The sequence below is a fragment of the Rhinolophus sinicus genome, linkage group LG09 (genome assembly GCF_036562045.2).
Source record: "Rhinolophus sinicus isolate RSC01 linkage group LG09, ASM3656204v1, whole genome shotgun sequence".
In the NCBI taxonomy this organism is placed as follows: domain Eukaryota; kingdom Metazoa; phylum Chordata; class Mammalia; order Chiroptera; family Rhinolophidae; genus Rhinolophus; species Rhinolophus sinicus.
In genome coordinates, this window is record NC_133758.1 from 33,453,970 (window position 1) to 33,469,584 (window position 15,615).

Consider the following 15,615-nt stretch of genomic DNA (forward strand, 5'->3'; position numbering starts at 1 on the left):
TTTGCAACATTTCATTCTTCTAGCAGTGAGGCTCATCTCGTTCCAAGCTTCTGTTTGTTTTCCTTTTTTCTTTGGCAATGTAAACATTTTCTTAAGTATATGATATTTTACTTAACCTCTCAAGAAAATAAAAAAAAAATTACATAAATAATAAAACTTGCAACAGTCTTTACCTAATGGACTAGGAAGGGCAAGCTGTTATTAAGTTAATCTAGATCGGTAGAGTTATCTAGATTTATAGGGAGGGAAAAGCCCTAAAATGTGTTTTTTTCCTGATAAAAGTTGAATGAACAGGAGAACTGTCTTTTATTGAGGAACTACCTGTTTTCTCTAGCTTTAGATTCTTTGTTAGGGAAAAATAAGTGTAATAAAACTCCAAGTATGATTGAACCAAGTCTTTACCAGTACTTTGCAAACAGAACATAGGAAAGTATAGGTAAAGTTCTTTGTTAAGATCTGTATAAAATGCAAGGTTCTATAAAAGAGCTTTGTCAAGTGAACGACTATGATGTTTATTTGGTTAGGATGACTTCACAAAAAACCAGTGCTGTGCCATAAATTTATGTATTTATATGCTACAGGTGTGTATTCTTCGGGAGAAGAGCTACATTATAAGTTCACTTTAGCATTTAAAGAAAGAAACTGTCCAAAAAAACCCCACAGTTTAGGAAGTCTTGGATTTTCTTCAGCCTGTACCATAGCCAGCTCCTTCAGTTGTTGTGCTAAGTCAACAAGAAGAGTGGAGTGCCCTACATCCTTACATTCTTTAAAAAAACCAAACGAACAAACAAAACGCATGAGAGCCAGTTTGACTTTGACGTGTGTGCTCTTTTTTGCCTCGCTAATAAATAATAGTGGTAATACTTGATACGTGCTTTAGGTAACTATTCTCTTTTAGTTCTTATTGAATCCCATGAGGTAGATACTGTTATCATCATTTTAAATGTGAAGACATTGAGGCATAGAGATGTTACCTTGTTCACAGTCTTAAATGTGGGAAACGTTTAAAAACAGGCAATCTGACTCAAGAAAAGGTATTTTTAATCAAGTTGTCTCCTGGCAATATTTAGAATTCCTTACACTAGAGAGCAGTGCTGTCCAATAGAAATATAATGTGAGTCACGTATATAATTTTAAATTATTTAGTAGTCATAACAAAAAGGTAAAAGGAAGCAGGTGAAATTAGTTTTAATGATATATTTTATTTAACCCAGTATTTCCAAAATGTTACCATTTCAACATGTAATCAATGTGAAAAATCTTAGAGATATTTTACTTTTTTTTTTGCTAAGTATTTGAAATTTGGTATGCATTTTACACTTATGTTACATCTCAATTTGGACTACACAAATTTCAAGTGCTTATTAGCCACATGTTGCTGGTGCCTCCTGTACTGAACAGTGCAGTGAATAGAGGCTCAAATCAGTATTTTTCTGATTTCCTTTTGTAGACTGCGAAAAATTTAAGAAAGGAGTGTAGTAAGTTGGATTTTTATGGCTAGGTTGGTAGAAAGGAAAGAGGGCCAGCGTTCCCTGTTGAGGAGGGAGATGAAATAAGAATAGTATGGACAAAAGGTATAAATTATGAATTATGAACGGTTGGGGAACAGTGAGGAAACTATCCCTATCGGAATACAGAAGAGTAAGGGAAGATGCTAGATAAAGGAGGCTCTTGAATTCTAGGAGAGGAATTTTGGCTTTCATTTTGAAAAGTATTATTATTTTTTTAATTACTACTTTTAAAAAAAAAATTTTACTGGGGAACAGTGTGTTTTTCCAGGACCCATCAATCGTTGTCCTTCAATCTAATTGTGGAGGGCACAGCTTAGCTCCAGTCCCATTTTCAATCTTAGTTGTGGGGGGCACAGCCCACCATCCCATGTGGGAATTGAACCGGCAACCTTGTTGCTAAGAGCTCCCCCTTTAAGCAACTGAGCCATCTGGCTTCCCAAAAGTATTATTTTAAGATTTACTGTGAAATACTTTACGGGATTAAAAAGATAAGAATAGAAAGTAGTTTTTATGTAAATCTTGAATGTTTTCTGAATGAACTATCAAAAATAGCGAATTAGACTAGGAAATGATGTTTGAAGGATACTTAATGCCTCTAGTTTTACGTTTCTTTTAAAAAGTAGAAATATTTCATTAACCTTAAGTGCCATGTTAGTGTAACTAGGTGATTACCCTTGAAGATTTTCAAGTACCAAAGTCTGAATAAAATTCAAGTCAGTTTTGCAAAATTTAGATATATATACAAGTATGTTATTTGCGTCATTTTTGTACAAGTTTAATTTTATTCAGCAATTGAGGTTTTCTTAATAAAGTTTTGTGTGCTAGGTAAAAACATGAAGAATACGATTTCATTTTTGAAAATATATTCTTTAGAACACCAGATGTGTTCTGTGCTCCCTAAAAATTAATTTTGTGGTCAAATAAGTTTGCTGAATACAGCATGTTTTTGGGAGAATAACAGTCATTTAGCACATTAAAGACTGTGGGGAAACCTGTTATAAAGACACTAAGAACCTAATCCAATATTTCCCAAATTTATTTGACCATGGAATCAGTATTTCAGAAACAACTCTTGAGGGAACTATTCCAGGAAGCAGTGCATACTGGGAAATATTACTTCATAATATAGTATTCAAAAAACTATATGGTAAAACTATATGGTAAGATAAAGTAGAACTGAATTTCACTTTGAAATTGAGATGTTATATGATACATAATGTCACCTTTTGTGCTGTTACAATCTTAATGAAGCCTTCATATAATTAGTTCTGAAGCTTTTGAATTTTTGTTTGTGATTTAAGAGCACTTCTCTTAATCATTCTTAACTCTTATCTTCCTCTCCATTAGGTTGGTATTGTGATACTTCAATGTATTACTTATTTATTGTTGTGTAACAAATGACCCCAACATTTAGCACCTTAAAACAAAAGCATTTGTTATTTCTGTTTCTCAGGAATCTGGGAGTGGCTTAGCTGGATGCTTCAGGCTCAGGTCTCTTGAGGTTGCAGGGGAGCTGTAGCAAAGGCTACCGTCATTTGGTCATTTGGGTCCGGAGGATCCTCTTTCAAGCTCACTCATGTGATTGTTAGCAAGTCTCACTTCCTCACTGCATGGCCCGAGACCTGGGTTCTGTGCTATGTGGGCCTCTCCATAGGCTCCCTGAATATCCCCGTGGCACAGCAGTTAGCTTCTACCAGAGGGAGTGATCAGAGAGAGAACCCAGGATGGAAGCTGCACTCTTTATAACCTTATCTCAGAAGTGATATACCATTGATTTTGCTGTGTTCTGTTTGTCACATATACCAACCCTGGAATGTGGTAAGGGACTACACTAGAGAATGATAATAGGAAATGTTAGGATCTTTGGGAGCCATTTCAGAGGCTCGCTGCCATACCTATTAACTCAGTTTTGGATTTATTAGTAGGATTACCTGATAAACCCACTCTGAATAGAGGGCAAAACTAGAATGTCCCTTTTGTGTTAACAGTATGCTAAAAGATAATTAGCCAATTTAAAATTTTGAGAGGTTTAATACCTACATGGCTACGTAGGTCGTTCAACAGTTGTGGACCAACTTTAAGGTAAATACTTGTATGTTTCTAAAAATATAAAAAATGCACTGTAGTATTTTAATGATTTTTGGTTTCTCTGTATCATAGTTAAGACTAGTTGGGAAGTTTAATTAGGGAAAGAATCCTATGTGTGTGTATTTAAATTAGAAAACATAAACAGTGACAGAAGAATGCAGAGAATACAAGAAACATCCAGCTCCCCACTACCCAGAACCAACAAATATTAACCTTCTTGTCATTTGCTTTTTATCTTTTCCTTTTCTTTAAAAAGAAATCAAACACAGGTGCAGATGAAGGCACCTTTTAACCTTTTCTGTGTCCCATTTCCTTCCTTCCTTCATAGGCAACCATTATAATGGAATTTACATGTATTTTATTGTATTTTCTGTACGTGTATTTGTATTTACTATACAAGTGCAAATATTTATTCCATTTATAGTATTTTAAAAGTATTTTTGTTTTATGTTTTTTAATTAAAAATTTAGAAACCAACAGAGATAACACACAGGAAATTTAGGAAGACAGTTTCTACAGATTAAACTTTATTTAAAATATAGCCTAAACTTAAAAGTTTGGTATAAAACATTTTCCATTGGGAATAAAAGTATTATTATTTTTTTAATGATGTTCAAAGCCAGTTTTCCAGAGTTGCCTCTTATTTGTATATGATGATCCATGACGTACGTGACATAGTGTATGTTGTGGCTAACCCTGTGAAGTAGGTATTAATCACATGTTATAGATGAGGAAGTTGAAGAATGGAAAAGTTAAAAAGTTATTTAGGATAATCCAGTTAATAAGTGGTGAGTGGGAATTTAATAAGGTCGGACTCCAAAAGTTGGGCCCTTAATCAATATAATGGGATGCTTCTAATACTATTACAGAAACTAATCATCTTGTCTGATTATATTTATATGAAAAAGTGCTCACATTTCCTACTGTGCACTGTGGATACGGTCTTCTTGGTATACTCTCCTATGAACCTATTCCCTGTCTCTGAACCACTGGTTGTAAATCCCATAGACTAAGCCTAGGCCATAGCAGGGGGGAGGCAGGAGGTATTGGGGTGGGAGAAGGGATTTGGGCATTGATTTTTTTTTTAATAGGCTTTATTTTTTTAGAGCAGTTTTACGTTCACAGCCAAATTAAGCAGAAAGTATGGAGAGTTTCCACATATCTCTTGGAAGTGTACCGTTTCCTACACTATCACCATCCCCACCAGAGAGTGGACATTGATTTTTATGATAGTGGAGTAGGGGCTGAGACTGCAGCAACACGCTAGAGGAAATGGGGGAATCCTGAATGTAGCATTTAATTCCCCTTTCTTAATTCCCCTCCGTTTTCCCCTTTATTATTTTCTGTGTTGATACCATAGATTTCACACTGCCCTGGACAAGCCTTAGGGTGAGGTGAGAATTAGATCAAGTACTGGTGGTAGTGGGCCCTGGCAACTCCAAAAAAGAGGAAGGAAAGGACCTATTGGAGGGACGTTGTGAGCAGTGGCATTGGGGACATGGTTAGACTGTCTGGCTAGCCCTTTTGGTTATAAAGGAATGTTACAAGTCATTTGTATCTGTGGAAGACTTCCATTTGGAATTTCTGGTTTCTGGTTTGAGCATCCTTTTTATTGGTAAACCATTAACCCAATTTTTTATTGTTGTTACAGTTGAGTTGTATGCATTGTGTAGAATTAATTTCAAGGTTTTTTTCTTTTTTAAAAGTTCATATGAGAGATCCTAATAATCAACCTCACATAATTAAGAATTTGAAGATAGCAGTAAGCAACATTATCACCCAGCCACCTCACCCTGGAGCCATTCGGAAGCTTTTGAACGATGTTGTTTCTGGCAGTCAGCCTGCAGAAGGATTAGTAGCTAATGTGATCACGGCAGGAGATTATGATCTCAACATCAGTGGTATGTAATAAGGTTTATTTATTATTATTTCTTAAATGAATGTTTCTTTTTTAGAAAAAGTAATTCTGTTACTGGGAAATCATTCAATAAACATTTAAATGATTACTGAGTGATAGAGCCTGGGAATACAATACAGTAAGGACTGAAATAAACAGTCTTTACTTTTAAGGAGGTTACAATCTAGTGAGTAGGCAGCCATTCAAACTATGAATTACATGATTTCATTGTATTTTTTCATAATGAAAATGTTTCTGTAGTTCTAATTGTAAAGCTCCATGAGGGCAGGGACTCTGTCTCTTTATTTTATTTATTTCCAGTACCTAAAGTATGCCTAGAACGTGTATAATAAATACTTCTTGAATGAAAGAATTAACAGATAAAAACAACATATTCTTTTGTGACATACCGTGTTTCCCCGAAAATAAGACCTAGCCGGACCATCAGCTCTAATGCGTCTTTTGGAGCAAAAATTAATATAAGACCCGGTCTTATTTTATATAATATAATACCGGATATAATATAATGTAATATAATATAATATATGATGTGATATAATAAGATTGGGTCTTAGATATAATATAATACAATATAATATAATACCGGGTCTTAGATAATATAAGACTGGGTCTTATATTAATTTTTGCTCCAAAAGGCACATTAGAGCTGATTGTCCAAGTAGGTCTTATTTTTGGGGAAACACGTTAAGTAATACATACTATAATTAAATAAAAATAATTAAGTTTATTTTTTTTCTTGCTTAGTATTAATTGGAGGGAATGTTTATAATACATGAATAAATATTTAATCTTTTCTGAGTGCTTTTTAATCTGAATGGTAAATATTTTCATAATAAGATTGGTAGGTGAAATGATATATTGATATGTAAAGTAAATTAGCAGTATTTGGTATGACTTTTGGTATGAAAAAGACTTAATAGAGGGACAGAAGAGCTATTTTTAGAGGGAAAAGATAAAAAGTACATCATCTGATCAGAATATTTCAGCAGTGTAATAAAATCTTTTTAGGTCAATACAATTTATAGTCTAATATTTTAACATATCCTAAATGAATACTTATTTTCCTAAATATACGAAGAGAACTTAAGTGTCATATTTTAGGTTATGAAATTAGTTGGTTGCACTTGTGTAGTTAGAAGTATTTGTAGAATTACTTTGTTTGAATGTTCATAATTTTTCCTTTTTCTATGTCATTTTAATTCAAACAAGATAAGTTAACGTCATAATTTTAAGTTTAGAATATTACGGTTATCTTTACAAATCTAAAGAATCTGAATTTCAGGGTACATATTTTGAGCATTTCTTGATATAACATATTTTCAACACGAGGCAAAATTTGGATTTTCTGGGAGAAAGTGATGGAATTTGAACTGTTATTTCCCTGTTATTAATGGGAAATCTGTGTTGAAGTGTGCATCTAATGCCAGAGTGTCCAAAGTTTTTACACTACCGTTGCCATTACTTAATTGGATAACTTGAATAAGTCACTTGTTCAGAGTTGGTTTCATTCTTTGGAAACCAGAGAATTTGGCTAGATTCTTTCTCAAGGTCTGTCCGAGACCTTTAATCCTGTGATTCTGTTTTATAGGGTCTTTAACATTTTTGTTATTCATGAAACAAATATTTATTGATTTCCTACTCTATGCTTTGAATTGAGATCTAGAGATGAATAAGACATGATGTATGAGTTCATAATCTGGTGGGGATCAGTAATCATAATACATTTTAATTTACAATACCTTTAATCAGAATACATTGTAATAGGGATATGTCGTATCCAATATGCCAAAGTGCTGAGGGCACACAGAGAGGGATTAACTATTATATTTTAAAAATAAATAAAAATACGTACGTTTTTTGTACTGCAGATATCCTCTAACGTCTGAAGCTTGTAATACTTTTTATTTTTAAAACATTTGATTTATCAAAATGATATATGCATGTATAGCACTATATGCACTAGTGCTAAAAAGACTTACTGTGAGGAAAAAACAACAGTGATCTCCCTGTGCCCCTTCCCCCCAATTTTTTTAGTGGTTTTTAGTTTGTGTTTCCAAGTAATATTTTTATATGGCTCTCTATGGCTTACTCAGTTTTAAATTTACATATTGATTTCTCATAATTGATGAAGATTTAGCTTAATTATTCCCCTTTCCCCATCTCTTTAATGTAGTTTTCATAATTTTTGGTTAATATTCACTATTTACAATATTATGATTAAATATTATTCACTTCGTCATTGCTGAGCCAAATACTGGGATTTCAGTCCATTCTTACACAGCATTTTTTTTTTTCAGGACTTAAGTAATTTCATTTTTAAAAACAACTTGCTCAGAGTTGTCTGTATCTCTTGCTAATCTCAAACTATCAATAGCCTCTCAGTAAGATTTTTTTCTTGACAGATTGTAGTAGAAAAACCTCAGTCTTCCACCTCCTGTAAAGGGAAAAACCTAGCTGTTCCCTGCTGTGTCTTTTTTTCCTGTGATTCTCCTTTTCTACTAACACAAAACATTTCACTTTTCATCACCAAATGTGTGGAGTTTTTTTCCCCACATCACCAAGCAATTCTTGGATTCCAGCAGGGTGTCCAAGAATTCAATTCAATTCTGACACTACCTTGAGATAGCATCAGATTTCATAAGTTAAGGGCTTAATCCTACAAGATTCCTGTCCTGCTCCACTTCAGATGCCAGTTGCAAGTCCCTGTGCTTCTGACCTACTGGCTATAGATTCGGGGTTCCAGTGGCCTCCTCCTTGGGTTTAATTAATTTGGTAGAGAGACTCACAGACCTCAGAGAAACACTTTACTTACTGGATCACTGGTTTATTATAAAAGGGTGCACACTAATGCACACTAATTCAGAACAGCCAGATGGTGGAGATGCATAGAGGGTATGGGGAACGGTGGTGGAGCGTTCATGCCTTCTTTGGCCACGCTCTCAGCACCTCCACATGTTCACTAACCCGGAACCTCTCTGAACTTCATATTTTTGGGATGTTTATGGAGGCTTCATGATGTGGGGATGATCAATCATTAACTCCAGTTTTAGCCCTTCTCCCTTCTCAGGAGAATAGGGGGCGGGCCTGAAAATTCCAAGCTTCTAATAGTAATTAATGGCTTGATCTTTCTGGTGATCAGACCTCATCCAGGAGCAATCTAGGAGCCCACCCAGAGTCACCTCATTGGAATAAAAGACATACTATCACAAAGGAAATTATAGGGTTTCAGGAGCTCTGCATTAGGAACTGGGGGCAGAGACCAGTATATAAACATAGTATTTTCTGTTATTGCACATAGACTAGTTTATCAGATAATCTGTTTATCAAGATCTCCTTCCTGAAATCTTTTTACTCCATGCATTTTCTCTCTATGGGGAATGATAGCATCCTTCAGTGGAGGGGGAAATTCAGTTTTGGGGGGTCAAAAAGTATAGATATTACAATAGATTGTGATGCTCAGAAGGATCATGGTACATAAATAGATACATAGTATATCTGTGGTATTACTTTAAAGTGTTTTTTGTGGGGAAGGACCAATTAGGAAAGAAAAGGCTCATGGAGAAGATAATGAAATAAAAGTTGCTAAACATGGTTTTACTTCCTCTTGGAGTGGTTACTCTCCAAGGCATGCTCTAGAGCTGTCACCCTGGGGATTTCCTTTTCTTCTCGATAGTCTCTTGCTCTCATTCACACCTTTTTTGGTACATTTCCTTGATTTGGTGAAGGACATCTCTAATAGCTTCCTGAGAAAGGTTGCTTAGACAGTATTGAGGTTGAGCAGCCCCTTTTGATAAACTGGTCATGCATACTCTTTAGTCCTGAGAAATTTTCTTGTGTTTTTCTTTGTTAATTTCTTCCTCTTTATTTATTTATTTATTTATTTTTTGTGGAACAACTGTTAGTTGGATGTGGAACTTCCTGAGTTGCTTCCCTAAAGTTTTCATCTTCTAATGTTGTCCATCTCCATCTCTTATATCTTTTTGTATTACTTTCTGAGGAACATCCTTAACTTTATTTTCTGACCCTTTTGTTGAAATTTTAATGTTCACTGTCCTTTTTTTTTTAAACTTCCCTTGCTCTTTTGATTTTCGTTTTTATATCATAGAGTTCTTGTTTCATGTTCTGATATCTTAACTCTGAGGATATTAATAGTTGTTTTTAACTTTTTAAGTTGTCTTCTATCTTGTGATTTTTCTCTCATTTGTATTATTTTTCAGTTTGTTTTGGTCTCTTTTTCATATTGTAAACTTACCTCAAATGTCTCTTGAGCTCTTGGCATTTTTTTCTATTTCAAACTGAGGCATTAAAATCCTGACAGAGCAAAACAAAACTTGTCAGCTAGTGGACTTCTTTATTGGGTGTTGGGGCTGTGAATAGGCTTGAAGGGTTGCCCAGTTTCTTTACTTATCGTTCTTTTGTATGGGGCCATTTAGTTTCTCCAGAGAGAGTTTCTCAAATCTAATGTCTGGCTGTCTGCAATCTGGGGGTGGGCTTATTATTTTTTTAAACAGCGTATTAAAGTGGTTTGGTAGATAGTTTACTGTAACAATGTGGTCATGATTTGGTTGTGAAAATTTATTTTATCTAGGTATATTACTTATATTCTCAGGTCCCGCCAACATCTCCACATAAGGAAGGATTGAGTGCAATTTGTCTTTAAAAGCAGGTGGAGGCACTACTATAGCTCAATTCTTTAGGTAGATTTTAAAAAGAATCCCAAATGGTTTGGATAAACTACATGCCAGAAGAAAACAGTTTCTTCAGCTTCTTTCCCTGATTAAGGCATCTTCCTCAGCTTTATTGTTATGTTGGTCTTGAGGACTGGGAATGTAATATATTGAAGCACTGAATTCATTTTAAAAATGTTTCAGTATAACAATAATACTCTGGAAATTTAAGAGTGATTTTATCCATTTTAAATAAGATATTAATTCATTATATGTCTAGAAATACACTTCTAATTTTTGCCATTAATGTGAGTCAGCATACTTTTTACCCATTCTATTTAAGAAGTACATGTTAGATATTTACCTTATAGCCTAGCTTAACAGTGCAATGTTTTCTTCATCAGATCGGTCAATTAAAGCTAGTGTTCCTTGGTACAGTAATTGGAAAGACACATTGATGGAATTGAAAGAATCCTCATTATACACAGGTATTTCCTATGGTAGTCTCAGTTTTCCAGATTGTTCTCACTCTACTCCTTACCTATTATCTTTTTTTCTACTCAGCTACTACTTTTTTGTATTTGTCCTAATTAACACGTCTGTCTAATTTTTCTAAAACAGAGGCAGTCTGGTAATGCTTGTTCAACTTACGTTATTTATTCTATCATCTATTATTTATTTACTCTTGATTTACATTATCTGATAAATCCAGGCATTGTTTTAGAATAGTATAATTTGGGTTGTACCTTATTTCGATCAGAAGGAAAAACATATTTTTCCCCCTTTAAGTGTGTAATATACTTTTTCTGATTGCCTTTATATTAATTGCTATTGCTCTGTAAAATACCGTGATACTTTGGAGAATAGTCACGTGTAAATAGTATTTTAGAGGATTGCTTAAATATTCTGTAATATTTTTTCCTAAATTTTTACTTAAGAGCAAAAAGCATAAATAACTCTTTTAAAAAGTGGCAATTATTTAAAATAATTGTGCAAGAATAGGAACTTAGTGTTATTATTTTTCCAGAATCTTGAAGTATTTTGCTATTTTTCACATCCTGTGAATTATTTATCAGTTATCATTACTTTGAATAGAAGAAAGTGGAAGGGTGATGAAATTGCCTAAAAAGATGATACAGTAGTGAAGTAAGTCATCAATATTATATCATCCTTTAATTTTAAATTTTGTGTCGCCCAAAGTATATTGCATCTTCTTTTGAGACGGTATTAAACAAGTCTAGAGACCCCATCTTTGTAGTCACCATCTTTGTTTTCATTTTTTCTTGCATTAAGCACAGTTTAGAATTGAGAACTTTTAATTTTCAGTCCATATTAGCAAAGAAAAGAAAATTAACAATGGAAGACAAAAGTTTTCCCAATTATTAGATAAATCAGAAGATGCAGTGAAACAACAGCATTCTAGACTAGCATTGTCCAGTAGAAATATGTGAGCCACTTATATAATTTTCCATGTTCTTGGGCTACAGTAAAGAATGTGAAAAAAATGTGTGAAATTAATGTTTTATTTAACTCAGTATATGCAAAATATCATTTCAATATGTAATCAATAGAAAATTTTGTGTTTTTGTCTTACTGTCTTTGAATTCTTTTTTATTTATTTAATTTATTGGGGTGACAATTGTTAGTGAAATTACATAGATTTCAGGTGTACAATTCTGTATTACATCATCTATAAATCCCATTGAGTGTTCACCACCCTGTCTTTGAATTCTTAATGTGCATTTTGCACTTATAGCACATCTTGATTCAGACAAGCCATATTTCAGGTATCCGCTAGCCACATGTGGCTAATGGCTACCTACCATATTGGACAGCCTAGCTCTAGACTCTAATGATCGTGGTAAATTGATCATGAAATTGATCATATACAGAAATCTCATTTTATGAGTCTTCAATATCTAATACGAATTTCCTCGAACTCAAAAATTGATGACTAAACAATGTATTTTTAATTTAACAAGAAGGACTTCACTTAATACTATTTCGAAACGAGCCTAGACATCCTATTTTGTTAAAGCACATATCACAGTATTCTTTTTATTTTTTATATTTGTTTAACAAAACTTACTTCATGCAGTTTGTAAGTGATAAATGTTGGAAGTACTCATGTGTATGAAGATGATTGGGAGGAATTAGATGATATTGAAATAAAAAAATTCATTGGATTGTTCTTTCTGTTTACTGTTAAGAAGTCTAGACAATGAAAACGTTTTGCAGTGATGGAGCAAATAAGATTAGATGACCTTTTTCTCTCATCAGCAAACTTATGAGCCATCAGTTTTTTCCAAAATGTTGCACCTTGACTATGCAAGTGCAAGAATAACCAGAAGTAATGGTAAAATTAGAACTTATTAGAGATGTATTTGAATATGGCATAAGTATTTACATATTGGATTTGTTCCAGGTTCATGTGTGACAGTTGAACAGTTTGTTGCACTCAAAGAATGTTGCCTAATTGAGGCATATACCTTTAAAACCAGGAATATGTGGGAATACAATTTGAGTTTGCTGTGTTTAAATTCTTAGTAAAATTTCTAAAGTTATTTTTACTGTGCCCTTATTCTTAATTCTGTAAATAATTTATAAAGTGAATTAAAAATACAGTAAAATATCAAGGATCAGTTAGATCCAGATGGTAAATGACAGTGACTTATTTTTTTCCTGATATACTGAGGGTTAAAAGGAATATAATTTGAAAAGAGGACAATTTATTTTAAAAAATCTTCCACTGTGGTGTCTGAGGAATTGGGCATAAGTAATCATGACTCTCATCTCTTTAGAAAACTTTGATTTTTCTGAAAACATTTGATTTTAGTTTCCTCAAGAATAGTTCTCGAGGGTGTTGTTAAAATACAAGGTTAGTATTCCTTAGTTTTTCATATTATTTAATTAAGATCTTTTATGATTTGCAAAATTCTCATAAATTTTGTAGGTGTTCTAGTTTAATTTTTGTAGCTTTTGTGTGCTAAGATCCTCTGAATTAAACCGTATTTTCTGATAATGACAGAGTTTCGTGTCAAATATTTCTGACTTTGAAGCTGTACGTTCATCACATTAAGTAATTTATGTGTAATTATTTAATTCGTTTACGTGGATATTTTCATTGTGAGTATATATTAAGTTTTGGTATATCTACTACTGTTTATCTAAAGTTACATAGTCAAAATGCCAACATTATTTGAAATTTATTAATATTTCTTAGGTTGTTTTTTGTTTTTTTAGTCTGAATAGTGATTTTTCTGGCACTTTCAGCTTTTTTGAATGATTAAGAAGGGAAAATATGTGATTTGTAGGTGATGTTTATATTTAGGATATTCAGTCTTTTTCACCTGCAGATTTGGGGTTGCTAAGTGTTTTTAGTTTCAGTATGATGAAGACCTGAGTTGCTCTAGGTTAAGCTCACTGCTCATCGCCCTTGTTAGATATTTATTGGGAACACTAATAACTCTTGTGTCTTGTTACTGACGCTAAGAAGGGAACAAAGAAGGGGGATGGGCTGCATTTTGTGAGTGGGGGTGGAAGATAGAGCATTATGTCCTCTATCTCTTAACTACCTTTTTTACCCTTCCTTACCAAGACAGAATACATTCTGCATAGAGAAGCTGGTAGAATAACATGGTTGCTGTTTCAATTCCAAAGAAAGAACACATAGAAATGGAAAGGGGTATGGGCAAAATACTGATTTCATCCCAAAATAAGTACAAGAGAATTTCTAAAGGGAGACAACTGTCACTAAATGTTAGTCTCTTGTTAATATAAAACATTTTAAAACTATTATTTTATTCACTGTGTAAAAAGTGTCATTTGAAAAAGTAAAAAATACAAGGACTTCTATTTTTTTTTTATTGGCATATAAAATAATGGAAGGACTTCTTAATTAGCTGCTTAAGGGAACATGAGGCTGAAGGGAAAATTTAACTTATAAAACTGAATGTGACCTACCTGAAGGATAAAACCCACTTCCGCCATATATATTTAAAATTTTTCCTTTGGTCCTCATACCCAGTGTTGCCTTGTAATCAGTATTTAGAAAGTATTATTTCAATTTAAGAGCTCGTATGTGTGTGTATACTTGCTTTTTCATTTTTATTTAATTTTATTTTTAATTATGCAGACATATGTATACTTCCAAAGTTAGAACTCTCTAAAACAACGTGAATTCAGTGAGGTCTGGCTTCTTCTATTCATGCTGTCTCCCCTTTTTCTTCTCTTGTCTTCCTTATATGTAATGGAATTTATTAGATTTATCCTCCTATTATTTCTTTGACAATATAACCAAATATATGTGTGATTCTTTATATTTTCTTCCCTTTCTTACACTAAAATGCATACTTTTCTGCTGTTTCCTTTTTTTACTTAACAGTATATCCAAGAGAGCACTTTATAATAATACATAGAGAGATTTTCCTCTTTCTCTTATAGCTGAATAGTACATCCAGTTAATGGATGTCCACCCCTCTTGATGGACTAGTGGGTTTGCTTTCTAGTGTTTTATTACAGGTAGTGTTGCAAAGAATAGCTATTTTGGAAGATCCAGTTTGTTTATTTAGAACTCCCCAGCCCACCATGAAATACCCTTTTTCATATTTCTACAATTTATCTGTTTTTTGTTAAATTTAAGCAGCATTGAAGCGACAAAGTAAATAGAAAAATATTCAAAATAGAGAAAGTCATTTCCCCATTTCTGTGGCGATTCCTTCCTATTTAACCAAAGTTTTCATTATCTATTCTTTATTTTCTTGTCATTGTACTAAATGAAAATACACATTAATTTTCTAGACAGGGACTAGTTTTGACTGACTTGGGGGAAGATATATTTATTGGTTGGTAAGAAAATTGGTTTCATATGATAGGTAACAGACTAGTTTGTCATTTATTCTTTAATTTTTGCCACTTTTCATATAGATTATAATATTTATGGGCATGTTTTTCCTCTTCTATAGCAAAGAACATGAAATTGTTACAGTAATAGCCTCCCTAAATAGTATACCGGGAGTGCCCGTATATACAAGTGGACACTTTGGTCAACGTTGCCCAAGCAGTAGTTTGCTATAATCAGAAGTGTCTGGACGCTGATGGTAACCACATTGAGCACCTCTTGTAATTGCAGAAGTCAAATGTGACTTGTATTCATCTTTTGTTATCAGTATATATTGCGTATTACAATTTTAATAGTTTTTCACTTTCTTAAAATGTGTGTACATTTTTTTGGCACCTTCTGTATGGATTATTCTCATAAGGCATTTGTTGGAATTAAAATGTTTTGTGTCTGTGGCAACAGGTTAAAAATGTTTTTTGGTCAAGATGAATATCTTTTTCTTCTTCAGGCTTTCCTCTCGTTTAATGTAGTATTATAATGTAAACGGAAAATATATTTGCTGTGTTTTCAGTGATTAAGGTGAAAACAAAA

General features: G+C 33.3%; 1 protein-coding gene across 8 annotated transcripts in view; it reads left to right on the forward strand.

Annotated features, from left to right (window-relative positions):
- TRAPPC8 (trafficking protein particle complex subunit 8) overlaps positions 1 to 15,615 on the forward strand; it is a 78,842-nt gene that overhangs the window by 957 nt on the left and 62,270 nt on the right. For 4 of the 8 annotated variants that reach the window (XM_019714076.2, XM_074340193.1, XM_074340194.1 and 1 more), the window contains exons 2-3: positions 5,306 to 5,500; positions 10,589 to 10,672. In XM_019714076.2, the coding sequence (XP_019569635.1) occupies positions 5,306 to 5,500; positions 10,589 to 10,672 (279 nt within the window). The remainder of the gene's footprint in view (positions 1 to 5,305; positions 5,501 to 10,588; positions 10,673 to 15,615) is intronic. The other 4 variants (XM_019714079.2, XM_074340195.1, XM_019714077.2 and 1 more) reach the window with 1 other exon arrangement.